General features: G+C 44.0%; 1 protein-coding gene across 1 annotated transcript; it reads left to right on the forward strand.

Moving 5' to 3' along the window:
• Positions 1–1526: 1526 nt before the first annotated feature.
• On the forward strand, positions 1527–27540 carry HHLA1 (HHLA1 neighbor of OC90). The gene is made up of 16 exons (XM_070803002.1): positions 1527–1605; positions 2751–2810; positions 4350–4409; positions 6515–6595; positions 7088–7171; positions 7537–7620; positions 10845–10928; positions 11137–11193; positions 11302–11394; positions 14312–14575; positions 16380–16673; positions 17690–17875; positions 18199–18273; positions 22145–22301; positions 24495–24577; positions 25771–27540. The coding sequence occupies exons 1-16, from the start codon at positions 1527–1529 to the stop codon at positions 25812–25814; spliced, it is 1785 nt and encodes a 594-aa protein (XP_070659103.1). The 3' UTR covers positions 25815–27540.

Raw genomic sequence — 27540 nt, forward strand, 5'->3', positions numbered from 1 at the left:
AGGGGGTGTGAGTTCCATCCCTCTGCAGGGAACTAAGATCCCACATGTGTGGCCAAAATGTAATATAAATTAATTAATTTAATTAAATAAAAAACAAGGTCCCCAGGTGTTGTTCTCTCTTAAAGAAAAAAAAAAAAAAGGCAATTTAAAAGTTTATAAGAATCTTTCAAGAAAATTCCAAAGGAGGTGTTTCCATCAATGGACAACTAAACTTCTTAAAACAGAATTTGCCGTGAAGATTCATAATTCCTGAGGCAATTTCCCCAAACCTGGTGCACTTTCTCTTGACTTTTCTCCCCTTCCCCAATTCACCTACCAGCTCTCTTCTATTCTTCGCCTCTAGCAAATGGCTTCTTTTTTCAAATCAAGTCTGTACAGCCCATATGAAAGGGTAATACATTCGTACCTACACATGCAGATTGTGTAGTCGTGAAGTGATAAGATGCGTCAAGCAGCATTCTGTGTGGTGTCTAGCACAGAGAAAGCACTCAATAAATTTTCACCATCCTTTCTATTAGTCTCAGCTTTGCAGGTTTAACTGTCATATGATTCTGCATAGCAAATTCCCTGATGAATGGCTGGCACACAGTGCTACAGAAAAAGAAAGAGAGTGTGAACACTCATATGGACATGTGTATTAATACAATTTTCCTATTTATAAGCTGCAGTGATGCTGTATTTGAAGGGTATTTCCCATCTATGTGCTACGTGCTGAGTTACTTCAGTCATGTCCGACTCTTTGAGACCCTATGAACTCTAGCCCTTCAGGTTCCTCCATCCATGGAGATTCTCCAGGCAAAAATACTGGAGTGGGTTGCCATGCCCTCCTCCAGGGGATCTTCCTGATCCAGGGCATCTTCCTGATCCGCATCTCTTATGTCTCCTGCTTTGGTGGGCAGGTTCTTTACCACTAGCACCACCTGGCAAGCTCATTTTGCATCTAAACAGTCAGAGAACCCAAGGAAGAGACACTGATTCTCCCTAAATATGCATGCATCCCCTGCTCCGTGTTCCCAGACTTCCTGCAGTTATGCAGGACCACACGAGCAATTCTGGTGGAAAGCTGTCAATAAAAGCGAGCATGTCACTTCCTGCCAGAGCATTTAGGAGTCGGGGTGTAATCCTCCAACTCTCTCTTCCACTGCCACCGTGAGTCAATGACTAAGGCGGCCACAGGGATGGAGAATGTCCAGAAGGTGAAGCCTCCACTATCCGGGGCACCTGAGTGACCCTGCAGAACCAACTTCCCCACCGATGTGCAGCAAGTGCAGACTGTAAACAAGAAATCAACTTTTGTGGTTGATTTCAGCCAGTGAGGTTGTGGAGTTAATTTGTTACCTCTGCATAACCTCACCAGTCAGAACCATAAGTGCCTTTTATAGATTGTTATTTCTAGTGATGCCCCATGAGGTGTTCTCAATATTACTTCCCTGGTGGATATTCTGCACCAAGGTGGTTAGTAATTCAGCTGGTTTCCTCCATGTGCTTGTGTTGCTTGCTTCCAGGTGGGCCAGAGTATCACAAACATGCCAGGCTTCCTGCTATGTGGTCCTCTGGTGAGGCTGTGCCTGGATCTCACTTGTGTCCTGTCCCTTTTCAACACAGGTGGGTCTAGTCAAAGGTCAAATGTCTTGGTCTATAAACTCTGTTTGAATATTCATTGTTCTTTAGAGAATTGTAGCATCCAGTGTTTCAGCCCAGAATCTTAAATGATCAAATTTACTACTGCCATTAATCAAAATGACAATAGCGAATCCCCCATTTCTGATTTTGTCCCTCGTCCCGTTTATTCTGTTGCATTCGAGTCCCATTTATGCAACAGAATGCTCTTCCCCTCCACAGTGACCACTCTTGTCCAAAGCATCATCTTCCCTTTGCTGGAGCTTCCAAAACCAGCTCCCTGCTTTTCCTCTTCCTCTCGTCTCTCCATATACCATTCTCCACTCACCAGCCTAAGGCATTCTCTCAGACATTTCATTAAGCCACTTCCCCAGTTCATCCTTCATTTTTTCCTCCTCCTCCCAAAAAGTATTCAATGACTTTCTACTTCTTCTCTTTGGGTAGCTTCCTCAGTCCTTACATGCTCTACATGATCCAGACTACTTCCCCGGCTCCAGTTCCTACAATCCCTTGTCTCCATCCTTTCTGCTCCATCATGTTGGCCTTCTTCCAGTCTGTAAAATAATACTCTTGCCTATCTCAGACCCTGGGCTCGGACTGTCATCTATACACTGACTAACCCTTGAGCCAGCTTTGTCTCTGCTCTAATATGCTCACCTTTCAGATCTCAGTGGAGCATCGTCTCCCAGGGATGGCTTTCAGATCACTGAAATTAGATCAGGCTCCCTGTTCCATGCGCTCCGAATGCCCTTCAGCATAACTAGCGTTGTCTGAAATGACATCCCTGGGTTTTCCTTTCCTTCACGTCTGCCCTCCCTACTAGACTATAAATTCCGTAAGGATGGACTCTGTGTCTATCTGTTCCATCATACTCTCCCAGTATCTAATACACACAATGTCTATTAAAATCTAGATGCTTAATGGCATGATGAACTATTAGCATTGCTATAGTTAATCCATAAATATTTAATGACTAAATTAGTGAATGAATGAGCCAAGTACATGTTGGATTTTAAGCAAGTCCACAATGCAATTTTCTCATCTTTAAAAGGCTTATTTTGGATTAAATTTTCTCTGATATTATGTCTGTGTTATAATTTCTCTGATGAAATCTTTTTGTTTGACTTTAGTGTCTTCCTTTAGAGGAGAAGCTGAGAAGGAAAATGTCATGACTTTCCTACCTACAACAGGTAAATGAACAGGTGTTCCTTCCTAGGACAAATACAGCATGATGCTGCTCCTACAAGGAATCTAAAATCGTCAGACTTAAAGGAGCAGAGATAAGAAAGGTGGTTGCCAGAATCTGGGGTGAGGAGTGGAGATGGGAATAGGATGACTGGCCAGAGGTGGGATTTAGGCACATCACTTAACATTTCTGGACTTCAATTCCTCATCCTTCAAAGGGAGTGATGGATAAGATGACTTTTAAGGATGTTATAAATTTCTGGGGCTGTGCTTCCACAATACCATTTTACTCATGAAAACTTTTATTCCAGCATCTGGAAATAAACAAGTTAAGAAGGAAAAAGATGGGACTTGGCTTGGTGCAACAGGTAACTAGACCAGTCCTAAAGCCTGACTCATGCTGTAACACAATGACCCATTTTCCAGTTTCTCTGTGCCTTGGTTTTTCCATCTATAAAATGGGCACAAAGCACCTGTCCATTGGAATGTGACATGAAAAGTAATCATTGCAACAATAGTAGTAAATGATGCAGTATGATTAAGTGGCATCTAGTCCAAAACAGCTGACCTCTCAGGTCTCGGCTTTGCAGGGATGTCTCCTCCATCCCAGAGAACAGGTTGGGTTCTCTGATAGAGGTGTTCCTAGCATCTTGATATTCCCTGTTTGACTCTTCTCACGTGGGATGACACGTGAGTGTCTCTCCTCCCTCTAAACCACAGACAATAGGCTCTGCAGACACGGAGACAGGGTCCTTTCCCATTGACTTATTTATACCAAACACCTAGCATTCTGCTTGGCCCTAGGTGAATGTTTATTGAAAGAATAAAGAATGAATGAATGCCTTTGGTATTTCAAGATTTCCTTTGACATTCTCTTCTTTGGCAGCATGAAATTTGCTGAGTGGGCAAGTGACTCCCTCTTCTGGAAGTAGGTTCTGACTCTTTATTACCAGGGCTTGGTTGAGCAAATTTAAGCAAGTTTCTTCTGCTCTCTGAGCCTCAGTTTCCCATCCCAGTGAAGAGAAGGGGTGGATTAGATGCCCTGCATGGGAATCAGCTTGTCTATTGATTAAAATGTGCATTTCTAGAGCACGTCCTGGAGAAGGCAATGGCACCCCACTCCAGTACTCTTGCTTGGAAAATCCCATGGATGGAGGAGCCTGGAAGGCTGCAGTCCATGGGGTCGCTGAGGGTCGGACACAACTGAGCAACTTCACTTTCACTTTTCACTCTCATGCATTGGAGAAGGAAATGGCAACCCACTCCAGTGCTCTTGCCTGGAGAATCCCAGGGACGGGGGAGCCTGGTGGGCTGCCGTCTATGGGATAGCACAGAGTCAGACACGACTGAAGTGACTCAGCAGAGCACGTCCAGTTCAAGGAGACTAGAAGCCCAGGGGTGGGGGAGGGATTGCAGCGCATTCAGCGATGCTGACCTTCACGACGTCAGAGGGCAGTTATAGTACAGACCTCTGAGGCCTCTCCAGCAGCGTGGGGTTGGGGTTGAATGCTCCATTTTTCTCCTGAAGGCTTTTCTCTTCCCAGTGTCCAGCCTCAGAGAAGAAGAGAGGAGAGAAAAGGGGATCGTTTTTCTTGACACTACAGGTGAGTACTCCCTCCTCACACACAGCCCAGTGCTCCATGAGAGGCCTGGACCACTGAGATCACTTCTCCCACCATTGGATGCCTCCCCATTTCCAACCCCCAATACCAGGGATTCCCTGGTGGCTCAGATGGTAAAGAATCCGCTTGCAATGCAGGAGACCCAGGTTAGATCCCTGGGTTGGGAAGATCCACTGGAGAAGGAAATGGCATTGTGCTTTAGTATGTTGGCCTGGAGAATTCCGTGGACAGAGGAGCCAGGTGGGCTACAATCCATGGGGTTGCAAAGAGTCAGACACGACTCTTTTAGTGAACGACTAACACTTTCACTTTCACTTCTCAACCCCCACAACAGGGCTGCAGTCTCTCTCCAATCCTCAGATCACTTTAGCCACAATTATTTGAACATTAAGTAAAAGTTGAAAAAGACACTGTTTGCAAAAACATAAAAAGCAGCATTGAGCACTATTTCTACCTTGTCACATCTCTCCACTTGGCTGCACGCTATCAATATGTGGGCAATTGGTGGATGGATGGATGGATGGATTTAGGGGCTGATGTCCATGCTGTGTGTGCAGTGCAAAGTCGCTTCAGTCATGTCCAACTTTTTGCGACCCTATGGACAGTAGCCCGCCAGTCTCCTCTGTCAGTGGGACTCTCCAAGCAAGAATACTGGAGTGGGTTGCCTTTGCTTTCTCCAGGGGATCTTCCCATCCCAGGGATCGAACCCAGGTTTCTTAGTTTCCTGCACTGGCAGGCGAGGAGCAACCCCATGTCCAAGGGAGAAATATCAGTAACCTCAGATATGCAGATGACACCACCCTTATGGCAGAAAGTGAAGAAGAACTAAAAAGCCTCTTGTTGAAAGTGAAAGGGGAGAGTGAAAAAGTTGGCTTAAAGCTCAACATTCAGAAAACTAAGGTCTTGGCATCTGGTCCCATCACTTCATGGCAAATAGATGAGGAAACAGTGGGAACAGTGGCTGACTTTATTTTTTTGGGCTCCAAAATCACTGCAGATGCTGATTGTAGCCATGAAATTAAAAGATGCTTACTCCTTGGAAGGAAAGTTATGACCAACCTAGATAGCATATTGAAAAGCAGAGACATTACTTTGCCAACAAAGGTCCGTCTAGTCAAGGCTATGGTTTTTCCAGTGGTCATGTATGGATGTGAGAGTTGGACTGTGAAGAAAGCTGAGTGCTGAAGAATTGATGCTTTTGAACTGTTGGAGAAGACTCATGAGAGTCCCTTGGACTGCAAGGAGATCCAACCAGTCCATTCTAAAGGAGATCAGTCCTGGGTGTTCATTGGAAGGACTGATGCTAAAGCTAAAACTCAAATACTTTGGCCACCTGATGTGAAAGGCTGACTCATTGGAAAAGACCCTGATGCTGGGAGGGATTAGGGGCAGGAGGAGAAGGGGATGACAGAGGATGAGATGGCTGGATGGCATCTCCGACTCGATGGACACGAATTTGAGTAAACTCCGAGAGTTGGTGATGGACAGGGAGGCCTGACGTGCTGCAATTCATGGGGTCACAAAGAGTCGGACATGACTGAGTGACTGAACTGACTGACTGCATTGGCAGGTAGATTCTTTACCAGTAGCGTGAGCTGAGAAGCCACTGATGTCTGGGAACTATTAAATCTGAATCTCTGAGGATGAAATCCAAGCATCAGAATTCTAGAATTGAAAACAAAGTCTTTCTGGTGAGGCCAAAAGTCAGCCAGGATCCAAGCCTCTCTGTTAGACAATGTCATTATTTGTATTATATAGGACATTGAGAACTCCTGCAGTTTCCTGGAGCTGATATACACGAGCCTCCCCTGCCAATCTCTACTCTCTCCACATGCAGAGATAAACTATTCCCTAAAATAAGTGTTCCTTGTATTTTACCCAGACTTCTCCTTTCTACTCTTGCTTGTCCCTGTGTATGTCCTTAGCTGTCACAGGAACTGCCTTTTAGCTTCCAAATCCTTGTGCCCAACACAGAGTGTGAGTTCATGTCCAAACAGGAGGCGCATCTGCCTGAATGCTGGAAATGAGGAACTTTTTCTGTTGCCAAGAAAGGCCTGCTGGTGACATTATCTTTGAATCTCTTTCAGAACTGCCTGCAAGGTCAGTCGATCTGTCTGCACTTAACCTCACCGAGCTGGTGAATGGGATGCTGAATAGAGCTTTAAAAGGTAACCATTTTTTTCTTTTTTAAGCACAATCCAGGTCCATTTTTGTTTTCTTCCTGCCTCACTTCTGGACTCTCCATGACCTGGGCAAGACCCATGCTGTTTCTGCGTATCTCAACTCCCTTGTGTTCTGAGTGGAGGATGTGTGTCCTACTTAACTCATGATGAGATTGAAAACATCCAAATGAAGTAGGAGGCCTGCCAGCATTTTGAGAGCAAGATGAGTTCCAAACACAGCACCTGTGTAGTCATCGCTAATCATAGCTATATTGTGAGAGAATTGCCAGTTTAAAGATAGATCAAGAAATTTAGTCAAGGGACATGTATTTTTGCATTTTGGGGTTTGCTTTGATTTTTATTATTTTCAATGTTCATTATTTTATTTTTATTTGTTCATTGTGTTGTTAAACCTCTATAATCGATTTAGTAATTTCTATTACTGTTCAGTGTTGTTGGTGGGCATTTGCTCTTTCTTTATCTTGGTATCTTTGGCAGATAGCAAGAACTTCTTCTCATTGTTGAGTGTCACTTCCTACAGTTCATTCGCCTTCCACAAGTTTTCTGTGGCCATTTATAACAGTAAGTGCTGCCGGCTCTTCTTTTATTTTTAATTTATTTTATTGAAGTATAGTTGATTTACAGTGTTAATTTCTGCTATATAGCAAAATGATTCAGATATATAGATGTATATGTACGTTCTTTTTCACATTCTTTTCCATTATGGTTTATCACACAGTATTGAATATAGTTCCCTGTGCTCTACAGTAAGACCTTGTTGTTTATCCATTCCATATTAATAGTTTACTTCTGCCAATCCCAAAGTCCCAATCCATCCTTCCCTTCTCCCCTTGCCAAGTTCTTCTTGGTGTTAAGAATGGTAAGCGATGGACAGGCAGGGCCAGGCTATGTGTCAGGGTTGCTGTGTACTTCGTTTCTCTTCACAGTTTCCAACCTGAAGACTGTGGATCCAGCCAACTTCCCCACGAGGTACTGCTACTGCTTAAACAACCGAACCAACGATTTGTCAGGTTGGTACAACTCATCATGAGGCTTGCAACTGATTTTGCTTGTTCCCTTTTCTATAAGTAGAATTTTTTTCTCCTTTGACTAAAATAAGAAAATGCCATGATATCTATTATGCTTAAATACATGCACATTCATTGTCCCAGAGATTTCCTTTCTTGGTTTCCTACCAAGAAATAGTTCTGTCTGTGCAGAAGGGCAAGAACAAAATGTATCATTGTTTAAGAGCAAAATCTGAGAATGATCTAAACACCCATCATCAGGAAAATGGTTGAATAGTCTGCTGTATAATTAAATCTTGGAAAGCAGCCATAGACAGTACATAAATATGTGCATGTGATCAGATTTGGTCTGTGTATGGAAATATTTCCATGACATTTCCAATTAGAGAAAGGAACTTGCAAAATAAATAAATTGAGTAAAATAGCACTGATGAAAAAATATATGCCTATCTGAACACCGGGTGGGTGATTACCTCCAAAAAGAAGATTAGAGTCTGGGTTTGAAATAGAAGAGTGTTGATTAAGGGAACCTGGTATTGTCTGATTTTTTTTTTCAAAGGCAGTATATTTATGTATTTACCATGTTTTCTATGATGTTTTATAATCTTATTTAAACTAATCAGCAGGTCTTAAAAAACATTCTATTCCAATGAATATAAATATGAATTTTCTTTCATATGAATTCATAATATTCATTGAAAAAAAGTACCATAATTTATTTATCTCCTCCTGATGCAAATTTTTTTTACAGTTCTCAACAATGCTGTGATGAGTACCTGTGTACAATCACTTGGAGTATTTGTCCAATTATTCCTATACGATAAAGTCTTCAAAATAGAATTGTTGTCTGACAGGAAGGGGGTCTTGTGATGATTCACATCACTAAACATTCCTCTAGAAATCTTGCATAAGTTTACACTTTTATCAGTAATGTGTGAAAGTGTGTGCTTTTCCTCATCCTTGTCGACACTGAGTACTGAGACATTCATAAGTCATCACCAATTAGAGAGACAAAAAGGAATTTCCCCCTACTTCCTATTACATATGAAAGTAGTCGATATCATTCATCTACATGTTGTTAATCAATCAGATAATTCAAATTTTCACCGAAACAAAGAATGTCTTCGAGTCAGTGATAACTGATTTTCTTCCAAGGCTAGGACCTGACTGTGGGAGCAGCTCTAAAAGGAGAGTTGACAAATGTATTGAGTAAGAGATGTGTATGAGCAGTGGTAGAAATTTTCAGAAGAGCTGGTGCTTTAGCACAAGGCAGGCCTCAGCTCGAATTCAAGCCCTGCCACATACTCTAAGACCTTGGGAAATTTCCTCATCTCTCTGAAGCTTGCACAGAATTTGAACTCCATCCTTGGTGTCTGGGCTCCAAAGCCATGCTCATAGCTTCTATGTGATATTAGTGTTTTTGTTGCTCAGTCGCCAAGTATTGTCTGACTTCGTGACCCGACGGACTTCAGCATGCCAGGCTTCCCTGTCCCTCACCATCTCCCGGAATTTGCCCAAGTTCGTGTCCATTGGTGATGCCATCCAACCATCTCATCCTCTATCACCCTCTTCTTCTTCTGCCTTCAGTCTTTGCCAGCATCAGGGTCTTTTCCAATGAGTCACCTGTTTACATCAGGTGACCAAAGTATTGGAGCTTCAGCTTCAGCATCAGTCCTTCCAAAGAGTACTCGGGTCAATTTCCTTTAAGATTAACTGGTTTGAGCTCCTTGCTTTCCAAGGAACTCTCATTATATGATGTATGTGCTATTAATAGTGGACTGAAATTGTGGATTGCAGTTTCTTGGTCTGTTTATGAGTCTCTCTCCCCCACTAATCTCAGCTCCTGATGGGCAGAGATGGGGTCTTACACAGTCCTCCAGTGCCTCAGTGATGTCTGGCACATGGTAGACACTCAGTGAATGTTAGACGAATGAATTAATAGCAATGGAGACTTTTGAGAAATAGAAAATAGATGGCATGAGAAATGAAGTACTTCCCCTCTTCAGTTTTTACGTTTACCAATGTGACTAGGGACAGACTGGTCTAAACAGACATTACGAAGGAGGCCTACCTTCTTCATGGCCAAGTGTCCACACTATGTAGGTGCACCACGGCAGCACCCTCCAGGAGACCAACCGTGAACCCACGAGGCATGGTGATGACATGGCACCGAGACTCTAGCTCGGAGGGTAGCACCCGCCTCCCACTGGCCTCACATGATACATACATTTCACCAGTTGTCACATTTCCTTTTCATACCTCTCTGAGTTCCATATTTTCAATGCTCTGGGTTCTATATTTTCAAAGCTCGCCCCCAACCCCAGCTCATAGCCCTATTACTGAAAACAATCATTTATGCAAGGCATGATGGGAAACTATCCACGGGACCTCAGAAGTGTCTTTCAAAATTCACTGTTTGGGGCTCCTAGAATAAATACTCCTTGCTGTAGAAGCCAAAACCTAGCTGGGTCCTGGAAAGCGATAAATGGACAGCAGAGGAGGAGGCAGCTGTATGCGTAACGGGAACTTTCATCGGTCAGTGGCTCCCGCCACATTAAGACTTGCTCAGGATACACTCAGAGAGAGATTTTATAGCTTGAAATGTGGTAAGATTGTCTCAGTCTCCTCCCATCAGACTTTTTAACACGGAGGGCAGCAGAAGAGCTTCCTTGGTCTGTTTTGTGTAGAGTTCTTGTCTCCTTTGGTAGTCTGCCATTTATAATCCACCACTAGATTTGATACCGTTTTGAAAATCTGAAGTTACTTAAATTTACATCCCATGTCTGCAGAACTGCTTCCTATCCAGTGAATTTGGTGTTCTAAATCAATGAGATGAAATCGTGAGGTATAAGGGAAACAAATCAGAAAAATTACTGATCTTTTCATTACTCAATACTCTGGTCTTGCACAGCTCTTTGGTACTGGCAGAGAAGGGTTTGGATGGTGGGGGGCAGGAGGGAAAGGGGGTGCGGTGCAGGCAGGGAGGGAAATGGGAGAAGAAAGGAGATTACAGTGGTAGATCCAGAAGTTTTCTGCCTGACTAAAATTAAGACTTAAAAAGAAACTGGTAATATTAAAAATGGTTGTTAGTATTCCTCAATACACTGAACTAAATCAAACTTGTTAAATTTACTTTGAAAAATCCACATACAATGTACTTTTCCTCTCACGTCTCTGAAACTTAAACCGAGCTTCAGAAATGCAACCTTGCTCAATCTGTCTTGCAGATTTCACCGCCCTCCTGGTGGACATCATTGGAAATTCCAGCAGCCACCTCACAGAGATGTTTAAGTCAGCTTCCATCCTCTCAGGTCTGCTCGTCTTGAAAATGCTCGGCAAATACTGAGATGTGGCACTCAGCATGGAATACGAAAAAGCAGGGCTCCCAAATCAGGAGTTAGCCTTGTCTTCCTGTAACAACTGGAGCTAGAAATTTCCAACTTAACTTTCATTTCAACCAAAGACTTAACAGCTTCAGGCCCATTGCTAAGTCCTGCTGTGTCCTGGTCTGTCTTGCAGTGAGTCAAACGAATGAATCCGACTGCATCTTCATCTGCATGATGACAGGAAAGTCAGGTGAACCACCGGCAGCCATTCTTTGACCAGCTCTCTAAGCTGAGAATTACACGCAAACTCTCTAACAGGTAAGCCCAAGATTTGACCCTGTTGCTGTGGTTTCTGCAGGACGGAATCTTTCTGACTTCTGGGAGCTGGTGGAAAAGTCCCCTGTTATCAATTACACATTTACCAGCAACATATCTGGTGTTCTGGGTGAGTGTAACCCTCCCAAACTCCTACAATAGAGTCTCCAGACCAAGGTCCCAGCTAGCAAGCTGAAGATTGAACGCTGCCCTCAGGTATTTTATTTAGCTGTGTTGTGTTAAAATCAGAGGATTTTGTCACTGAAATTTTTTTGGATTTCTAGATTTTTTTTTTTGTCAAAAGACCTGGCAGCCCTGGGTCCTCCCTCTCACCCCTGGCAGCCAGCAAATGGAGTTGACCTGCCATCCTCTCTGTTAGGAGAGACGCTTTTCTCTTCTTTTCCATAGCCCTCACCTCTCCCTGTTGGCTTGCACTTCTTTTCTCATATAAAGTACCTGACTTTTGTACATATTTGAATTTGTGACCCTATTGTAAACACTGCCACTCCATAATACCCAGATGCCATCCAGATACAAGATACCATCCAATCCCAGATACCATCTTCTGCCCCTCCATACTCACACCTCCCCATCTTCCTGCATTTTCTCTGGCACCAGGTGGCATTTTGGGTCACCTTAAAGCTTTCTCTTCTACACTTAGCTGTCATTTCTAGCTGAATAACGTTTCTGCAATGTGGCTGATCTTCCAAGACTATTTTCTACTGCTCTGATGATCTTAGTTCAAGTTCTCATCATCTACCTTTACTATAGCAGCCCCTGAACCAGTCTCCTTTGACCCAGTCTCTTATTTCTCTGCAATATCCATCCATTCCCAAAATAGTTATAATATAATTGGGTTATATCTTTCTACTGCTCAGAACTCCTAATTCAGCAGCAGAGGATCCGAAATCCTTAGCAAGGAGTATACATTTCTCTATCATCAAGCCCACACTCATCTACTCTCTTTACATAAATCTCTTGCTAAAACTCTATTGAAACCCCTGCCTCTTCTTGCAGATGGCATACATTTCCACACCTTTGGAATTTTGCTGTTATCCCAGAATGGAACTTCCCTACTTTTCCGTATTTCAGAGTCCAATTTGTCTGTCAATGGCTAACTCAGCTACTGACTCTTCTTTCCAACAAAATCACCTAACCAAAATTAGTCTTCTGTCCTCTGTAATCCTACAACACTCATTTGGACTCTGTTACTCCAGGTTGAGTCACAGACGACTTTATCTGTGTGTCTCCTCAAGGACTGACACTTGAAGGCGAGGCTGAGCCTCCTTCAGCTCTGCGTCTGCCTTCCTCTTGATGCCTCACAGTGCTCTTTGTGCACAGTAGGTTCTTCATCAGTGTCCTTGGAGTGAAATGAAGTTTGCAGTCAACCTCCAATTCCACTTCACAAGGCTGCCTTGATTGGTATTTATTGTAGGTAGGGTGTGAGGCTGTGCTAAGTCACTGCAGCCATGTCCAACTCTTTTATGACCCCATGCCCTGTAGCCCACCAGACTCCTCTGTCCCTGGGATTCTCCAGGCAAGAATACTTGAGTGGATTGCCATGCCCTCCTCCAGGGGCTCTTCCTGACCCAGGGATCAAACCCACGTCTCATGTCTCCTGCATTGGCAGGGGGGTTCTTTACCATTAGTGCAACCTGGGAACCCCTTATTAAAGGGCATCTCTTAATTATGGAAGTTATCAACTTGTGCTTGATAAAGAGATGCAATGGGCCATTGGCAGGTTCCTTTCAATTCTGAGAACAGATCTGAGGGTTATGCCAATCTCACTTCTTCAGAGAGTCCTTCCATGACTTTCCACTCCCTGTCTCAATTAGGTCTCCCCTTTTGTGCTCTTTCTGTAAATTTTCCAAGCAACAGCTGCTTGGGAAGAGAGACTGTGTTGACCCAAAGTTGATGTGCTTGACAGCAGTCACCTGTCTCAGTGATGGTTTGATTGGCAGGTACTCATCCCCATGTCCATTCATCTGGGAGCAAGGGCCAGGCTTCTGGTGCATGTGGAGTGATGCTGAGCCCAGAAGTAAGGCAAGAGAGAGGAAATAAGGTTGCAGGGCCACCTTCTGCAATTGCACTGGTTGTGTCCAACACATAGCTGCCTGCCAGACAGGCAACTAGGGGCTGAAACCCCACCTGTCTGCAGGCCAGCCTTCATCTACCCAGAGGATGAGATCTTATGGGCTACTGGGAGCCTGTCCTGTTCTGACTTGGGCCCCCATTCCCTAAGCCACCCTTTCACCGAGGGTGAACACTTGAGTCTCTTCCTCCTTCTCTTCATGGAGCATCCAAGGACACTGGGGGGAGGGGTTCTTCCTCTGAATGAAGCCTTCCTTCTGTCTTTGTAGGGGGCTTCTTGAGTGGCTCAGTGAGTAAAGAATCCACCTGCCAATGCAGGAGATGCAGGTTCGATCCCTGGGTCGGGAAGATCCCCTGGAGGAGGGCATGACAATCTACTCCAGTATTCTTGCCTGGAAAATTCCATGGACAGAGGAACCTGGGGAACTACAGTCCATGGGGTCACAAAGAGTTGGACATGACTGAACTGGCATGCACGCACATGCTGTCTTTGTGGGAGCCCATCTTTCAAGTGGTTTCTGCCTGAGAACCCCTAGTTCCCAGATTTCACCCCTGGCCCCTAGTTACACCCCCAGGGCACTTAAGCAAACCTAAGCACTCTTCCAGGGACCAGCGTCAGAGCCACGGAGGAGCAAAGGGCTGCCAGGTGGGCAAGGACTCTGACGGGAGTCAGGTTCTGTTCAGGAAACATGTCAAGTGTCTGATGCTTTTGGGTCTGACAGCTTTGCATTTTGTGCACAGGGCTTTTTCCTGCAGTGTTTTCAGAGCTTGATATTTCAGCTTAGTTTCAGCTCACTGAAGGAGAAACCCTCTTCTTGGTGATGTCAGGTACTGTTCTGAGTGATTTTGAACCTCTGTACTGTGTATTTACCGTCCAATGATCTTCCAGTGGCTCGACAATTCTTTGTGTCCAAAATATCAGCATAGTAAAGCTGCTCTTGAGTGTCTCCTTAAATGTGCAGCTACCACGGCGTCGGCCCCGACTTCACAGCTCACACCCACAAGCCAGCAAACACTACCGAGGACAAGCCCCCCACGTGGAGCCCAGAGGGCTGGAGTGTCCGCTCTGAGGACCTCTTCTGGGACAGACACAACGCCTCCTTCAGAGGCAGAGCAGACCTTGAAGACAAACGTGCTTCCTGAGCGTCACAGCAGAGCCACAACCAAGGCCACGGCCAGAGCCACAGCCACCCTGGACATGCCCTCTCCCACCCTCCCAGCCTCCAGTAAGATTTCTCACCCTTTCCTCTCCTGTCTTGTTTGCCCACCCACCCCAGTTCCCTCTGGGCTCAGATAAATAAGTGAAATCCTTCCTTTATCTCTTCTCCACTAACCCCTTTCTTTAGCATCCCTTAAATAAGAGATGTGAACCAGTCTGGGTCTAATTCTTATAAGCAAAGGTGACGAATATCGCTGGCATAATGTCTTTCTAATGTTTACTTTTATAACTTTTAAAATTTTGAAGTAGTTCAACATTCACAGTTGCAAAAATAGTACAGAAGTTTCCTGGTGCACTTCATGCAAGCATCCTCCAATAGTAATATCTTACATAATTGTATTATATTGTAACATCAGGTATTTTTATTTCAGCAAAGTGGTTGGGAATATCTCTCCTGAAATTCACACACTAATGAAATGAAGTGAACTCAATATTTTATGGTAGGCAGGGTTAGGCTGGATAATGATGCCAAGAATATGTTAATGACTTGATGTCAGTGTAGAAAGCTGCTGCCAATGACTTGCTGAGAAGTTCTTCCTTTCCCATCACGTCTGTGGACACTGATCAGTGGTATTACCACTAAAAATGTAAAAGGCACGCTAATCTTATTTGGAATAAGATACAACTGAGATAACTCTTTCATTAAAAGACAGTTATGTCTCAATGAGCTCCAATACTGGACCAGAGTCACCAGAATTCATTCATTCATTTACTTGTCAATGCATGTGTTTAATATCAGACCCCAGGCTAGCTGTTAAAAAGAACCCCACAGCTCTATCAATGTTCTCTTTCTTTCCTGACCTCTCAGACCTGGGAGAGAGGCATAGGCAAGCAGACTGATTAGTTGTTATTCAGCCTACAAAGAGCTATTATTCTAGAGAACCCAGAGAGAGGCTCCCCTGAGAAGGATGAGAATTGATAAAAGTCAGGCAGGCAGGGAAACAAAAATGAGGAAAAGGAATCAGCTTCACTAACTAGAAAAGTTTGTAGTAATATATCTGCACCTAGACAGTTATACAAAAGAAGAAAACTTTCTGGTATAACATGAAAAAAGATGTGATTACAGGTGGCAAGGGAAATCATAAAATACCTAGCTATCACCCTAACAGGGAAAGTGCTAGTTTTATGTAAGAAAAACTACCTAAAACTTTAACAAGAGTAATAAAAGCACGTTTAAATAAAGTGATATATCATGTTCTGGATGAGAAATCTGAATATTTTTAAAATGCCAACTGTTTCCAACTTAAATTATAGAGTTAAGATACTCCCAGGAGTTTAGTTTTGTAAAAACTTGAAAAAAAACTTTTTTGATTCCTACCATGGGAATAAGCAAGTGAAAACCATCTGACGAGTTTTGTTTAAAAGACCAACAAGAGAAGGCTTGTCTTAATAACCATCCTGTGATATTGTCAGGCTGCCATCATCACCACCATCACCTCCATTTTAATGGTAAAGCTAAAAAGAGTTTGGTAACTTGCCCCAAAGTTCACAGCACAGAGGAGTTGGGGACAGAATTTACATCTCCAGGTCTCCTCACCTTAAACCTTGTAACCTTTCCACTATGCCATATGATTAGAAATGTATTGCTTACATTTCACAGAGTCCACCATCCCCCAAACACACACTCTAGCTGATTGTTTAGTGACCTAGGAATTTGGAGAATTTTTTTCTTGATTGGTACTTAGGAAAACGAAGTTTAGTTTGGTCCCCTTATTCCAGTTCAGGACAGAGCTGAAGTCCCTGGATAATCTATATTATGCGTGCACATTGCATATACCCTTTGATTATATGTCAATGTCTTGTCAATTTTACATCTGAATCAAGGCAGTCAAGCATGTACATGCCCTGTTACCCTGCAGCTACTAGGAAGGTGGCCAGAACTCCAAGGGTCACGGCCCACAGACAGGCACAGGCTTCCACTCTACCCACGCCCTGGGCTCAGGTCACCAGCGAGAAAACTCCTGGAGGGCCTCCCTGGGAGACCCTTGCCTCCTTGCCTACATCTCCTAAGGCCGAGGAGACGATGAACACAAGGAGCCTTTCCCAGCCTCCTGCCGGGACAGCAGCCGCAGTTGGCAGCCCGATCCAGACCAGCCCGACCTCAGGTAAGACAGATTGCTCACTCCTGCCTCCACTGTTGTTGTCGTTTAGTTGCTGAGTCATGTCCGACTCTTTTGTGACCCCATAGACCGTAGCCCGCTAGTCTCTGTCAGATTCCTCTGTCCACCTGTCCATAGGATATCCCAGGCAAGAATACTGGAGTGGGTTGCCATTTCTTTCTCCAGGGGATCTTCTCTACCCAGGGATCAAACCTGTGTCTCCTTCATTGGCAGGTAGATTATTTACCACTGAGCCACCAGGGAAGCCCCCTACCTCTATTAATTACATATAAATATAATGATATGCACATTAAAATATAATCACAATATGAGGATGGCCTGAAACTTTGTTGTCTGATTCCAATTATGTGTTTCTTTATGTATTTATGTGTGTATGCATGTGTGTGTAATAAATATACACAGAAAATTAAAAATAGACCAAAATAAGACTGAAAAGAAATTCACAACATGTTAACCTTGACTGTATCTGGGAAGCAGAGAGGATTTTGATTTTTCATCACTGCAGTGTCATGAATTTTCCATATTTTCTACTCCTGTAACCAGACAAAAGTGGTTTCTGTGCTTTCTAAAATTCTGTTTATTTGTTTTTGGCTGTACTGGATCTTTGTTGCGGCTCGGGCTTCTCTCCAGTTGCATGTGGTACGTAGGCTCACTGCAGTGGCTTCTCTTGTGGAGCTAGGGCACGGGTGTGCTCGGGCCTCAGTAGCTGCAGCTCCCAGGCTCCAGAGCTCGGACTCAGTAGTTTTGGCTCACGGGCTTGGTTGCTCTTGGCATGTGGGATCTTCCAGAATCAGGGATTGAATTCACATCTCCTGCATTGGCAGGCAGGTTCTTTACCCCTGAGCCACCGGCGAAGCCTGGTTTGTGAGTTTTTTAAAATGACTTCTTCTGATCCCTGTAGCCAGATGCCCTTGTTATAGGCAACTGTGTTCAGTGGATTGTAGCATTCTTCACAGCTGTGCTATTTCTAACTGACTTTTGTATCCTCAGCATCCTACCAGACACCTGGCTTGACAGGCAGCAGGGGATGAACAGGGCAGGACTGGTGTCAGGGCACCACTTCTGCTCAGGCATCCTTAGAAGACAGCCAAGCTCACCTCTCTCTCTTCTCATCCCAGGTCCATCCACCCCTGGCACACAGACTCCAAGTCCTACCAAGGCTCCAGCCCCCAAATATCCACAGGCAGGTAAGAATGTGGCCTTGCAAAGGGCAATGCTATACCCCAGGTGGGAAGCGTAGTTTAAGGGCAGTGGCATGGTGATGGGGGTGTCTGCAGGCAGACCAGGCTTGCTATTGTACTTTACTGGTTCTAGAAGGAAAACAGGCAGGAGAACTAAGTCTTGCTGTGCTGTTAAATGGCCCTGTAATCTTCATAAATCACTTCCTCTTTCTTGACTACAATTTCTCTCTAGATTTGAGAGTTCCTTAAGATGCCATGATTCTCTGGTTGTCTGTATAACCCAAGACCATTTCATTTTGACCTTTGTGAGGCCCTTGTCACCTATGCAGGTGACCTCCCTGCCGTGTGGACCTTTATACCTGGTGAAGAGTCAGCCTCGATCCCAGGAACCCACCAGTTTTCAAGTATGTACCAGCACCTGTCACTCCTCTAGCTCTTGTTTGTTTTGGGTGAAGCTGTGTACTATAATAAAAAGAGGTTTGTTTGATAAATTTAGATTCAGACTGCTGGGATTAAATCCTAGCTCTGCTATTTACTGGTGAGGTACCCTCCTGCACTCAATTTCCAGAATTCAGTTTTCTCTGCTGTAAAGGGAGAATGATAATAATTATTGTGGGCACTAAAAATGTCTTTCCTCTGCAGGGTTTTGTATTGAGTAAGATAATGTGTGTGGAAGTGATTTGGAACCGGACAGCACCATATAACTTAATTCAAACAACTTTCATTGAATGAACGCCCATTGAGAAAGTGCTGTACGCTTTGCAAATGGAAGCCATTCTGACAATGAGCATGATGTTAGCAGAAAGAGAGGAAGGAGGAAAGGATGACTCCAAAATTCAACCCCTGGGGCTTCCCTGACAGTCCACTGGTTAAGACTATGCTTTTCCAAAGCAGGGATGCAGAGGGCGTGGGTTCGATCCCTGGTCGGAGAACTAAGATCCCACATGCTGCATGGTGCTGCCCCCCCAAAAAATAAGTTATATTACTAGGATCATACAATATGTAACCCTTAATGCAATTATACTTCACTTAAAAAGAAAGAAAGAACTGGGATAACTTTAACAATAAAAAGAAAAAAGTGGTAATTCCCTGGTGGTCCAGTGGCTAAGACTCCTTGCTCCCAACGCAGGGAGCTTGAGTTTGATCCTTGATCAGGGAACTAGATTCCACATGCTGAGGCTAAGACCTGGTGCAGCCAAATAAAAAAATAATTTGTTTTAAAAGACTGTTACAGTTACTTAAAGAAATTGACAATCATTATTATCAAATAAAATAACCCAAGGATTTTCATCTGAAAAAAATTAAATAAAATGACCCTTAGAAGCTCTTTTACAGCCCATGCAAACTAGAAAAACTTATATTGGTGTCATCAAGCCCTATTATCATTTTTTATTTTTCATGTTTTAATCTTATTTTTATATCTTTTGAAACATGTTTTTTTAATGTAGGCAATACATGCAGATAGAATAAAATTTTTTAAATTTTTAATTGAAGTATAGTTGGCTTGCAATGTCACATTAATCACTGCTCTAAGGCAAAGTGGTTCAGTTACATACAAATATGCAATATATATATTTTGTAATATTCCTTTCCATTATGGTTATCATAAGATATCAAATATAGTTGTCTGTGCTATAAAGTAGGTCCTTATTTTTTATCCATTTTATATATAAAAACTTACATCTGTCAAGCCCTAAAAAAAAGAAATATTCGACTCCCAGCTGTTGAGTGTCATTAACTTCTGTTCTGTTTGAAAGGCCATCCCTGTATGCACACTTCTTTTGTTTGTTTTTTTTAACTTTTTATTTTGTATTGGAGTGTAGCAGATTAACAATATTGTCACAGTTTCAGGTGAACCCTGAAGGGACTCAGCCATACATATGCATGTATCCGTTGTCCCCCAAACTCCCCTCCCACCCGGGCTGCCACGCAACACTGAGCAGAGTCTTCTGTGCTCTAGAGTAGGCCCTTGTTGGTGTGTACTTCATTCTTACGGAATTCAAGAGAAAACCCTGTTCTGGGATTGCATGTGGGTTTTCAGGACTCCTGACAGAGGTTCAGAACTTGGGGTTTCTGTGGTCTGTGCTGCATTTTCCCAACTTTTGAAGGTCCAGCTCTCTCCTTTGTTTCTGTGGAGCCAGTTTGCAGAAGATAGAAATGGATACAAAGTGAGTCTTTCAAAGGCTGAGTTCTCAGGTCCCTCCCGTTCCTGGATGCCTTTCAAGACTACTTTCCTGAATGTTCCCGGACCATCCAGTCATATGTCAACACGGCATTATTAAATTGCTGGACCGTGCATGTCTCCTTTTTCATATCACCTAAGATCTGCCTTGCCCTGCTCTAAACCTGCAGTGAATGGTGAATGGGCCTTTCAGACAAAGATTTGATTATGCTACCATAGGAACTTACAGCCCTTTTTTCTCCAGGTTCTAAAGAAATGCATAAGAGGTGCGGATGGGGGCAGTGGTTGGACTGAATTTTAGAAAATGTGTTGGCTGTATCTCTCTGGATCTATCCCTGGAGAAGGAAATGGCACCCCACCCCAGTATCCTTGCCTGGAGAATTCCACGGACAGAGGAACTTGGCAGACTACAGTCCATGGGGTCACAAAGAGCTGGACCTGTCTTAGTGACTGAACAATAACAGTCTGGATCTATATCTGTATCTGTTGTTGTTCTTTAGTCATTAAGTCATATCTGACTCTTGTGACCACATGGACTGTAGCCCACCAGGCTCCTCTGTCCATGGGATTTTCAGGCAAGGATACTGGAGTGGGTTGCCATTTCCTTCTCTAAGGGATCTTTCCAAACCAGGGATTGAGCCCTCGTCTCCTGAATTGGCAGGTGGAGTCTTTACCTCTGAGCCACCTGGAAAGCCCATCTCTACCCATATTATCTATCTCTATATAGCTCTAGCTACCCATCATCCCACCCATCTAATGAGGAAGGTAAAGTTTCTCGAGGAATTTTCAGGAAAGCATCTCTGATTTCCTCCAGGAATCGGTCCCTCACCTTTCTTCCTCTCTAGGATCTCTCACAGCAGCTTTGATAGTCACGGTGAAGCAAGGCCATGTTCACCTGTTGGTCCAGAGCTACCCGAGACCAGGGGCGAGACAATATTCACCCAGCACAGACCCTAACAAAGGGAAGAGAAGTGAAGTGAAAGTCGCTCAGTCGTGTCCAACTCTTTGTGACCCTGTGGACTGTAGTCCATGGAATTGTCCAGGCCAGAATACTGGAGTGGGTAGCCTTTCCCTTCTCCAGGGGATCTTCCCAATCCAGGGATCAAACCCAGGTCTCCCGCATTGCAGGCAGATTCTTTTTTTTTTTTTTTCACATTTTTAATTTTTAATGTCAAGCTTAAAGAAAAGTTCCAAAAATAATACAAATAATATCCATATAACCTCTGCCCAGATTTTTCACTTGTTCTTATCATTTCACCCCATTTCTTTATTATTTGTCTGCTCCCCACCCAAAAAGTTTTTTCTAAGCTCTTGGAAGGCCTGCTGCAGATATCATGGTTTTTATTCCCATGAAGTATCCCACATACTTCAGTACATATTTCTGAATTTCCTAAGAGTAGGGATATTCGGTTAATAACTGTAATAGTACAGTTGTCAACTTCAGTAATTTAACATGGATAAAATACTTTTATTAAATCTACTGTCTGTATTCTAATACTGTTAACTGACCCTCAGTGTCCTTTTTAGCACTTTTTCCTTCTAGTACAAGATCTAGTCCAGGATCAGATATTGCATTTCATTGTCATGTTGATAAAGTCTCTTTTAATCTGGAACACTTTTACAGCCTTTCTTTGTTTTTTTATGATATTACTTGTTAGGATTTGTCTTACATACTGCGGTGCTCCCATGTTGGGTGGATATATATTTATAATTGTTATATCTTCTTCTTGGATTGATCCTTTGATCATTATGTAGTGACCTTCTTTGTCTCTTTTCACAGCCTTTGTTTTAAAGTCTAATTTATCTGATACGAGTATTGTGACTCCTGCTTTCTTTTGGTCCCAATTTGCATGGAAAATCTTTTTCCAGCCCTTCACTTTCAGTCTGTATGTGTCCCCTGTTTTGAGGTGGGTTGCAGGCAGATTCTTTACCAGCTGAGCCACAATGGAAGCCCAAGAATACTGGAGTGGGTAGCCTATCCCTTCTCCAGGGTATCTTCCCAACTCAGGAATCCAACCGGGATCTCCTGCATTGCAGGGAAGATGCATGCTAAATGCTTGTTGATGTGACTGGTCTGGGATTGCATCTTCCAGGGTGTCCTGAGCCGCTCCCTAAGGAGGGGGCTATGACCGCTGCTCCCCTTGCGCTGACAGTGCAGAAGCTCAACCCTTGTCTGATGGAGCTGTGCCGCTTCTTCCAGCAATGCCTCTGCACGAGCCAGAAGAGAGAGCCCAGGATGGAGGCTGGGAGGTATTCTTTGCATCCAGTACTTACAGGCTTCTAACTCTGCTCGGCTCCTCTGCAGGCTACTAGGTGGCCAGGCGTTAAATAACTAACACACAGGTGACAGCAGTACCTTGAGGAATGCACTCCCCAGTAGGTCTTCTGCTGTATTGTCACCTCCTTGAGAGCCAGAATGGAACCCCATTCATTTCTGGGTCCCCAGAGCCAAGGCGGGTGGCCATGCCACAGTGCAGTCAAGTGTTGTCAAGTTGACTTGCTGCATCTGCTGTTACAAATCTGCTGGAATTGTGTTACATTGTGTTACATCTGCTGGAATAATTACAGAGGACTTTGAGTGGCCCTGAGCCCCAATGCCCTCAGTTCAGTTCAGTTCAGTTGCTCACTCGTGGCTGACTCTTTGCAGCCCCATGAACCACAGCACACCAGGCCTCCCTGTCCATCACTAACTCCTGGAGTTTACCCAAACTCATGTCCATCGAGTTGGTGATGCCATACAACCATTTCATCCTCTGTTGTCCCCTTCTCCTCCTGCCCTCAACCTTTCCCAGCATCAGGGTCTTTTCAAATGAGTCAGCCCTTCACATCAGGTGGCCAAAGTATTGGAGTTTCAGCTTCAACATAAGTCTTTCCAATGAATATTTGGAACTGATTTCCTTTAGGATGGACTGGTTGGATCTCCTTGCAGTCCAGCGGACTCTCAAGAGTCTTCTCCAACACCACAGTTCAAAAGCATCAATTCTTCAGCACTCAGCTTTCTTTATAGTCCAACTCTCACATCCATACATGACCACTGGAAAAACCATAGCCTTGACTAGATGGACCTTTGTTGACAAAGTAATGTCTCTGCTTTTTAATATGCTATCTAGATTGGTCATAGCTTTTCTCCTAAGGAGTAAACATCTTTTAATTTCAGGGCTGCAATCACCATCTGTAGTGATTTTGGAGCCCAAGAAAATACAGTCAGCCACTGTTTCCACTGTTTCCCCATCTATTTGCCATGAAGTGATGGGACCAGATGCCATGATCTTAGTTTTCTGAATGTTGAGCTTTAAGCCAATGCCTTCAGCCTGGTATGATTTATTAGAAGAGAATAATCAGAGCATTTTGTCTATTGTTTAGTCACTAAGTCATGTCTGGCTCTTTTGTCCTGGCTTTTCTGTCCATGGAATTTCCCAGGGATTTTCCTTTCCCAGGTAAATTGAAGGTGATAGAACCTGGGAAATCTTTATTGCCAAGCTCTACATGAGCAATTGCTGCTCCCCAGAAGCTTCCCAGATGGCACTAGTGGTAAAGACTTCCCCGTCCCAGTTCAGGAGACATAAGAGATGCAAGTTCAATCCCTGGATCAAGAAGATCCCATGGAGGAGGGCATGATAACCCACTCCAGTATTCTTGCCTGGAGAATCCCATGGACAGAGGAGCCTGGTGGGCTACAGTCCACGGGGATGCAAAGAGTTGGACACAACTGAGGCAACTTAGCACAGTACAGAAAACACTAGAATCACAGAATGATAGAAATCGAAGCAATTAGAGAATGTTTAGCCCAGCCTCCTTGTATATCAGGTGAAGGATTGACAGGGAAGTAGATTCCCAGAGTCCGACATCGAGCCAGTGATACAACTTGCACAGAAAACTCTTCTTCCTAATGATATGTGTGACCTTTTCACTGAAGCCCTTTGAAACAATTTCTATAGTCACCAGCCAAGAGCAGGATGTTGTCTTGCTAGGTATTGGCTGCATGGTTAACTCTAACAGCCCTGTACTCTGACCACCTCACACAAAAATAGATGATATTCATCACTGATGGTACCATTACCATCACTAATGGTAATTCTGGCACCATTGCGGAACTTTGCAAACAGTGTCTCCTGTCTTCCACAAGATACCCTAAGAGTTTAGATTCTATTATTGTCTTTTGTTTATGTATGAAAAAACTAAGGCTCAAAGAATTAAGTAATCAGCCTGAAGTCACATGTCCTGGCAAGTCCTGATGGTAGAAGAATAAGTCTTTCTGACTCAAAGTCTGAACTTTTTCTTGTGAAGACTCATTCTCTACCTTTCCTCCCACAGCCTATAAAGATGGAGAGAGAGAATTTTTTGTTGTGAATAATTAGCCATTGTGACTTTCTTTTTTAGATGGTTCTCTTCTAATATCCACAAAGGGTAATAATTATTCTCGACTGTGATTTCGATCTTTAGGTATTGTCTTGACTACTATTCCTGGTTTCTGAAGAATGCAACATACATCTGTCAGAGGGTGAAAAGGGTGTTCCATTCACACAGTAAGTATACAGCCAGACTATTTTACGAAAAAGGTCTAGAACTCTGCCTTAGCACAGGATCAGTAGGAGGAGGTGTAACTCATTTAGCGATCATGAATCCTAGACAAAAAGTCTAGGGTATTTCTGAGTTCCCTTCGCCTAACAGTTTGAAAAAAAAAAAAAAAGCAGGAGTCAGCCCAGCAAAGCATTGTGTCTTTCTGTGTGCTCTTGGGCAAGCTTCTTCCCCTCTCTGAGTCTCCCTGTAAGCTCTAAAGACAAAGACAAATGAAACAGAAGAGAATCGCCATGTAAGCACTCAAATGCCTGACCAGAGCAAAGTGTATACACATGATTCAAGAAAAAGAAGCAGCCTGACCTGCTGCAAGCGGGGTGTAGGGCACCTCCATCCTTGTCCTCAGGCATCCTCAGAGGCCAGACGTCTTCATTTTAATTTTCACTCCTGCTGACAAAAGTGGCTGATGTAGTTTGTCTGTTCCCCAAAGCAACAGTGTGGCCATTTTATTGTTCCGTCTTTCTGAACTGTCTGGTCAAGGGAATCTGGCTTCCTAAAAATCACGGAACCAAGTTGAACTCTGAAAAACCCCTGCGAAATGTAATTCAAATATAAGCCGAGTGGCCATATGGCCGTGCATTATATTACAACAGTCAAACAAAATACAATGCAGTCCTCCAGTCCTCCCTTGTGGCTTTTATTTAACTAATTAATTTATATTTGGCTGTGCTGGGTCCTCATTGCTGTACAGGCTTTTCCCTAGCTGCAGAGAGCAGGGCTACTCTCCAGCTGCAGTGCGCAGGCTTCTCATTGCAGTGGCTTCTCTTGTGGATCTCAGGCTCTAGGGCACACGGGCTTCCATGGTTGCGGTTCCCGGGCTCTAAGGACACAGGCTCAGTAGTTGTTGCACATGGGCTTAGTTGCTCCGTGACACGTGAAATCCACCCGGACCAGGGATCGAACCCATGTCTCCTGCTTTGCCAGGGAGATTCTTTATCACTGAGCCAGCAGGGAAGACTGGAAAGTGGAGTCTTGATCACTGGACTGCCAGTCCTTGCACGAGCTCCTTCATTCTCTGACATTGACTCTGAGTGATGCCCTGTCCAGCGCACTGCCACATACTGGCCCTCTAGGAACAGTCTGAGCCAGAATTTATTTCTCTGTAGCATTCCCTTCTCTCTCTCTCTCTTTTTTCTTCCAGCCTTAAAACAAAAATGCCTTGAGAACATCTGCAAGTCTGTTTGAGGTTTTGAAAAAACAACAGGGTCTCACAATACCCTGGGCGACCTCTGTTCACCCCGGGCCCTGGCCCAGGCTGGCAGCATTTGCAGAATTCACCCAGGCTCCAGCTCCAGATCATCAATTAATTGAACACGGGTCTTTTTGGAAGCAGCATCTCTCTCTCTCCTGTGTAAGGTATTGAAGGTAGAAGAGCATGTGTTAGAGCTCTCATAGTCAGGGAAGTGAGGCCAGCCTCCTTGCCTGCCCTAGTAGCAGCGCTCAAGGAGCTTGTGAAAGTCATGGAAGCCTAGTAGCTGTGCTCAAGGAGCTCCCACGATGACTGAGACTGAAGAGATGGTGTGCAGTGTGTGAGACTAGCACGAGCAAACCAGCCCAGGCACCGAGGCTCTCAGTACCCAAAGGGACTTAAACCTGGGGCTTCAGGAAGACAACAAGCACAGATGAGGAAGAATGAACCCATCCTCTGGAGAGAGTCACATATGATCTCTCTGTGCAGTTTATCCAAACAGCTAATCTACAACTAATCGGACTTGCTGTACTATGAATCCAGTTAATCCTCCAAGCCCCTTAAGTAGGAGGTGATGAGAACCTTCCCTCAGGAGGAGATGAAAGCGTTGTTTTGTGGATGTCTTGTCTTGATTTATCTTCTGTGCATCCCCAAGGCTACTCTCAGACTGGATGATGCACTAATGGGACTCACAGAAGTCAGAAAAGCTGGTATAGTCACCCTTCCCACTGATGCCAGCAAAAAGAGATTAAGGTCAGCTAAGGGAAAAGGCACAGAGGGCAGAGCCCAGACACAAGCTTCCAGCTGTCCTCTCCAAGTGGAGTCACATAGACCGCACGGAACTCTTCCAGCAATGATATATGGGATCATTCATGGAATCTTGTCAACCAGGAAACTCATCCCAGCCATGGAGTCCAGGGTTTTTACTGGAGTAACTCTCATGTGGGAACATGAAGAGCCCATGTTACTCAGGCTCCAGCTCCTCCATGCATCAGGCTAACACTGTCTGACCCAAGGCCTCTGCTATAAATCACCCTGTGAGCTTAGACTACCTGGCATGATCTAAAGTCCCAGGTAGAAAAAAATACTCTTTTAAAAATCTTTTTAGTTTTGTATTTGGGATATAGCCAATTGACAACGTTGAGATAGTTTCAGGTGGACAGCAAAGGGACTCAGCCGTACATACACATGTATCCACTCTCCCCCAAACTTCCCTTCCATCCAGGCTGCCACATAACATAGAGCAGAGTTCCCTGTGCTACACAATGGGGCCTTGTTGGTCATCCATTTTATATATAGCAGTGTGTACATGTTGATTCCAAACTCCCTAAGTATCCATTCCCCCCATCTCCCTCCCCTGGTAACCATGAATTTTTTTCTCTAAGTCTGTGAGTCCATTTGGAATATTACTCAGCCATTAAAAAGAAAGAGATAATGTTATTTGCAGCAACATGGATGGACCTAGAGATTCATATGGAGTGAAGTAAGTCAGACAGAGGAGGAGAAATGTTGTATGACATCCTTTGTATGCAGAATGTAAAAAGAAATGATACAAATATACAAAGATACTCTTGCTGCTGCTGCTGCTAAATCGCTTCAGTAGTGTCCGACTCTGTGCGACCCCATAGACGGCAGCCCACCAGGCTCCCCCGTCCCCGGGATTCTCCAGGCAAGAACACTGGAGTGGGTTGCCATTTCCTTCTCCAATGCATGAAAGTGAAA

The sequence above is a fragment of the Bos indicus genome, chromosome 14 (genome assembly GCF_029378745.1).
Source record: "Bos indicus isolate NIAB-ARS_2022 breed Sahiwal x Tharparkar chromosome 14, NIAB-ARS_B.indTharparkar_mat_pri_1.0, whole genome shotgun sequence".
Classification (NCBI taxonomy): domain Eukaryota; kingdom Metazoa; phylum Chordata; class Mammalia; order Artiodactyla; family Bovidae; genus Bos; species Bos indicus.

Coding starts and splice junctions, on each gene's coding strand:
- HHLA1 (XM_070803002.1), top strand. CDS start 1,527: ATGCCAGGCTTCCTGCTATGTGGTCCTCTGGTGAGGCTGTGCCTGGAT. Junction 7,621..10,844: donor CCGAACCAACGATTTGTCAG/GTTGGTACAACT, acceptor TCTGTCTTGCAG/ATTTCACCGCCCTCCTGGTG. Junction 17,876..18,198: donor CCCCAAATATCCACAGGCAG/GTAAGAATGTGG, acceptor TCACCTATGCAG/GTGACCTCCCTGCCGTGTGG.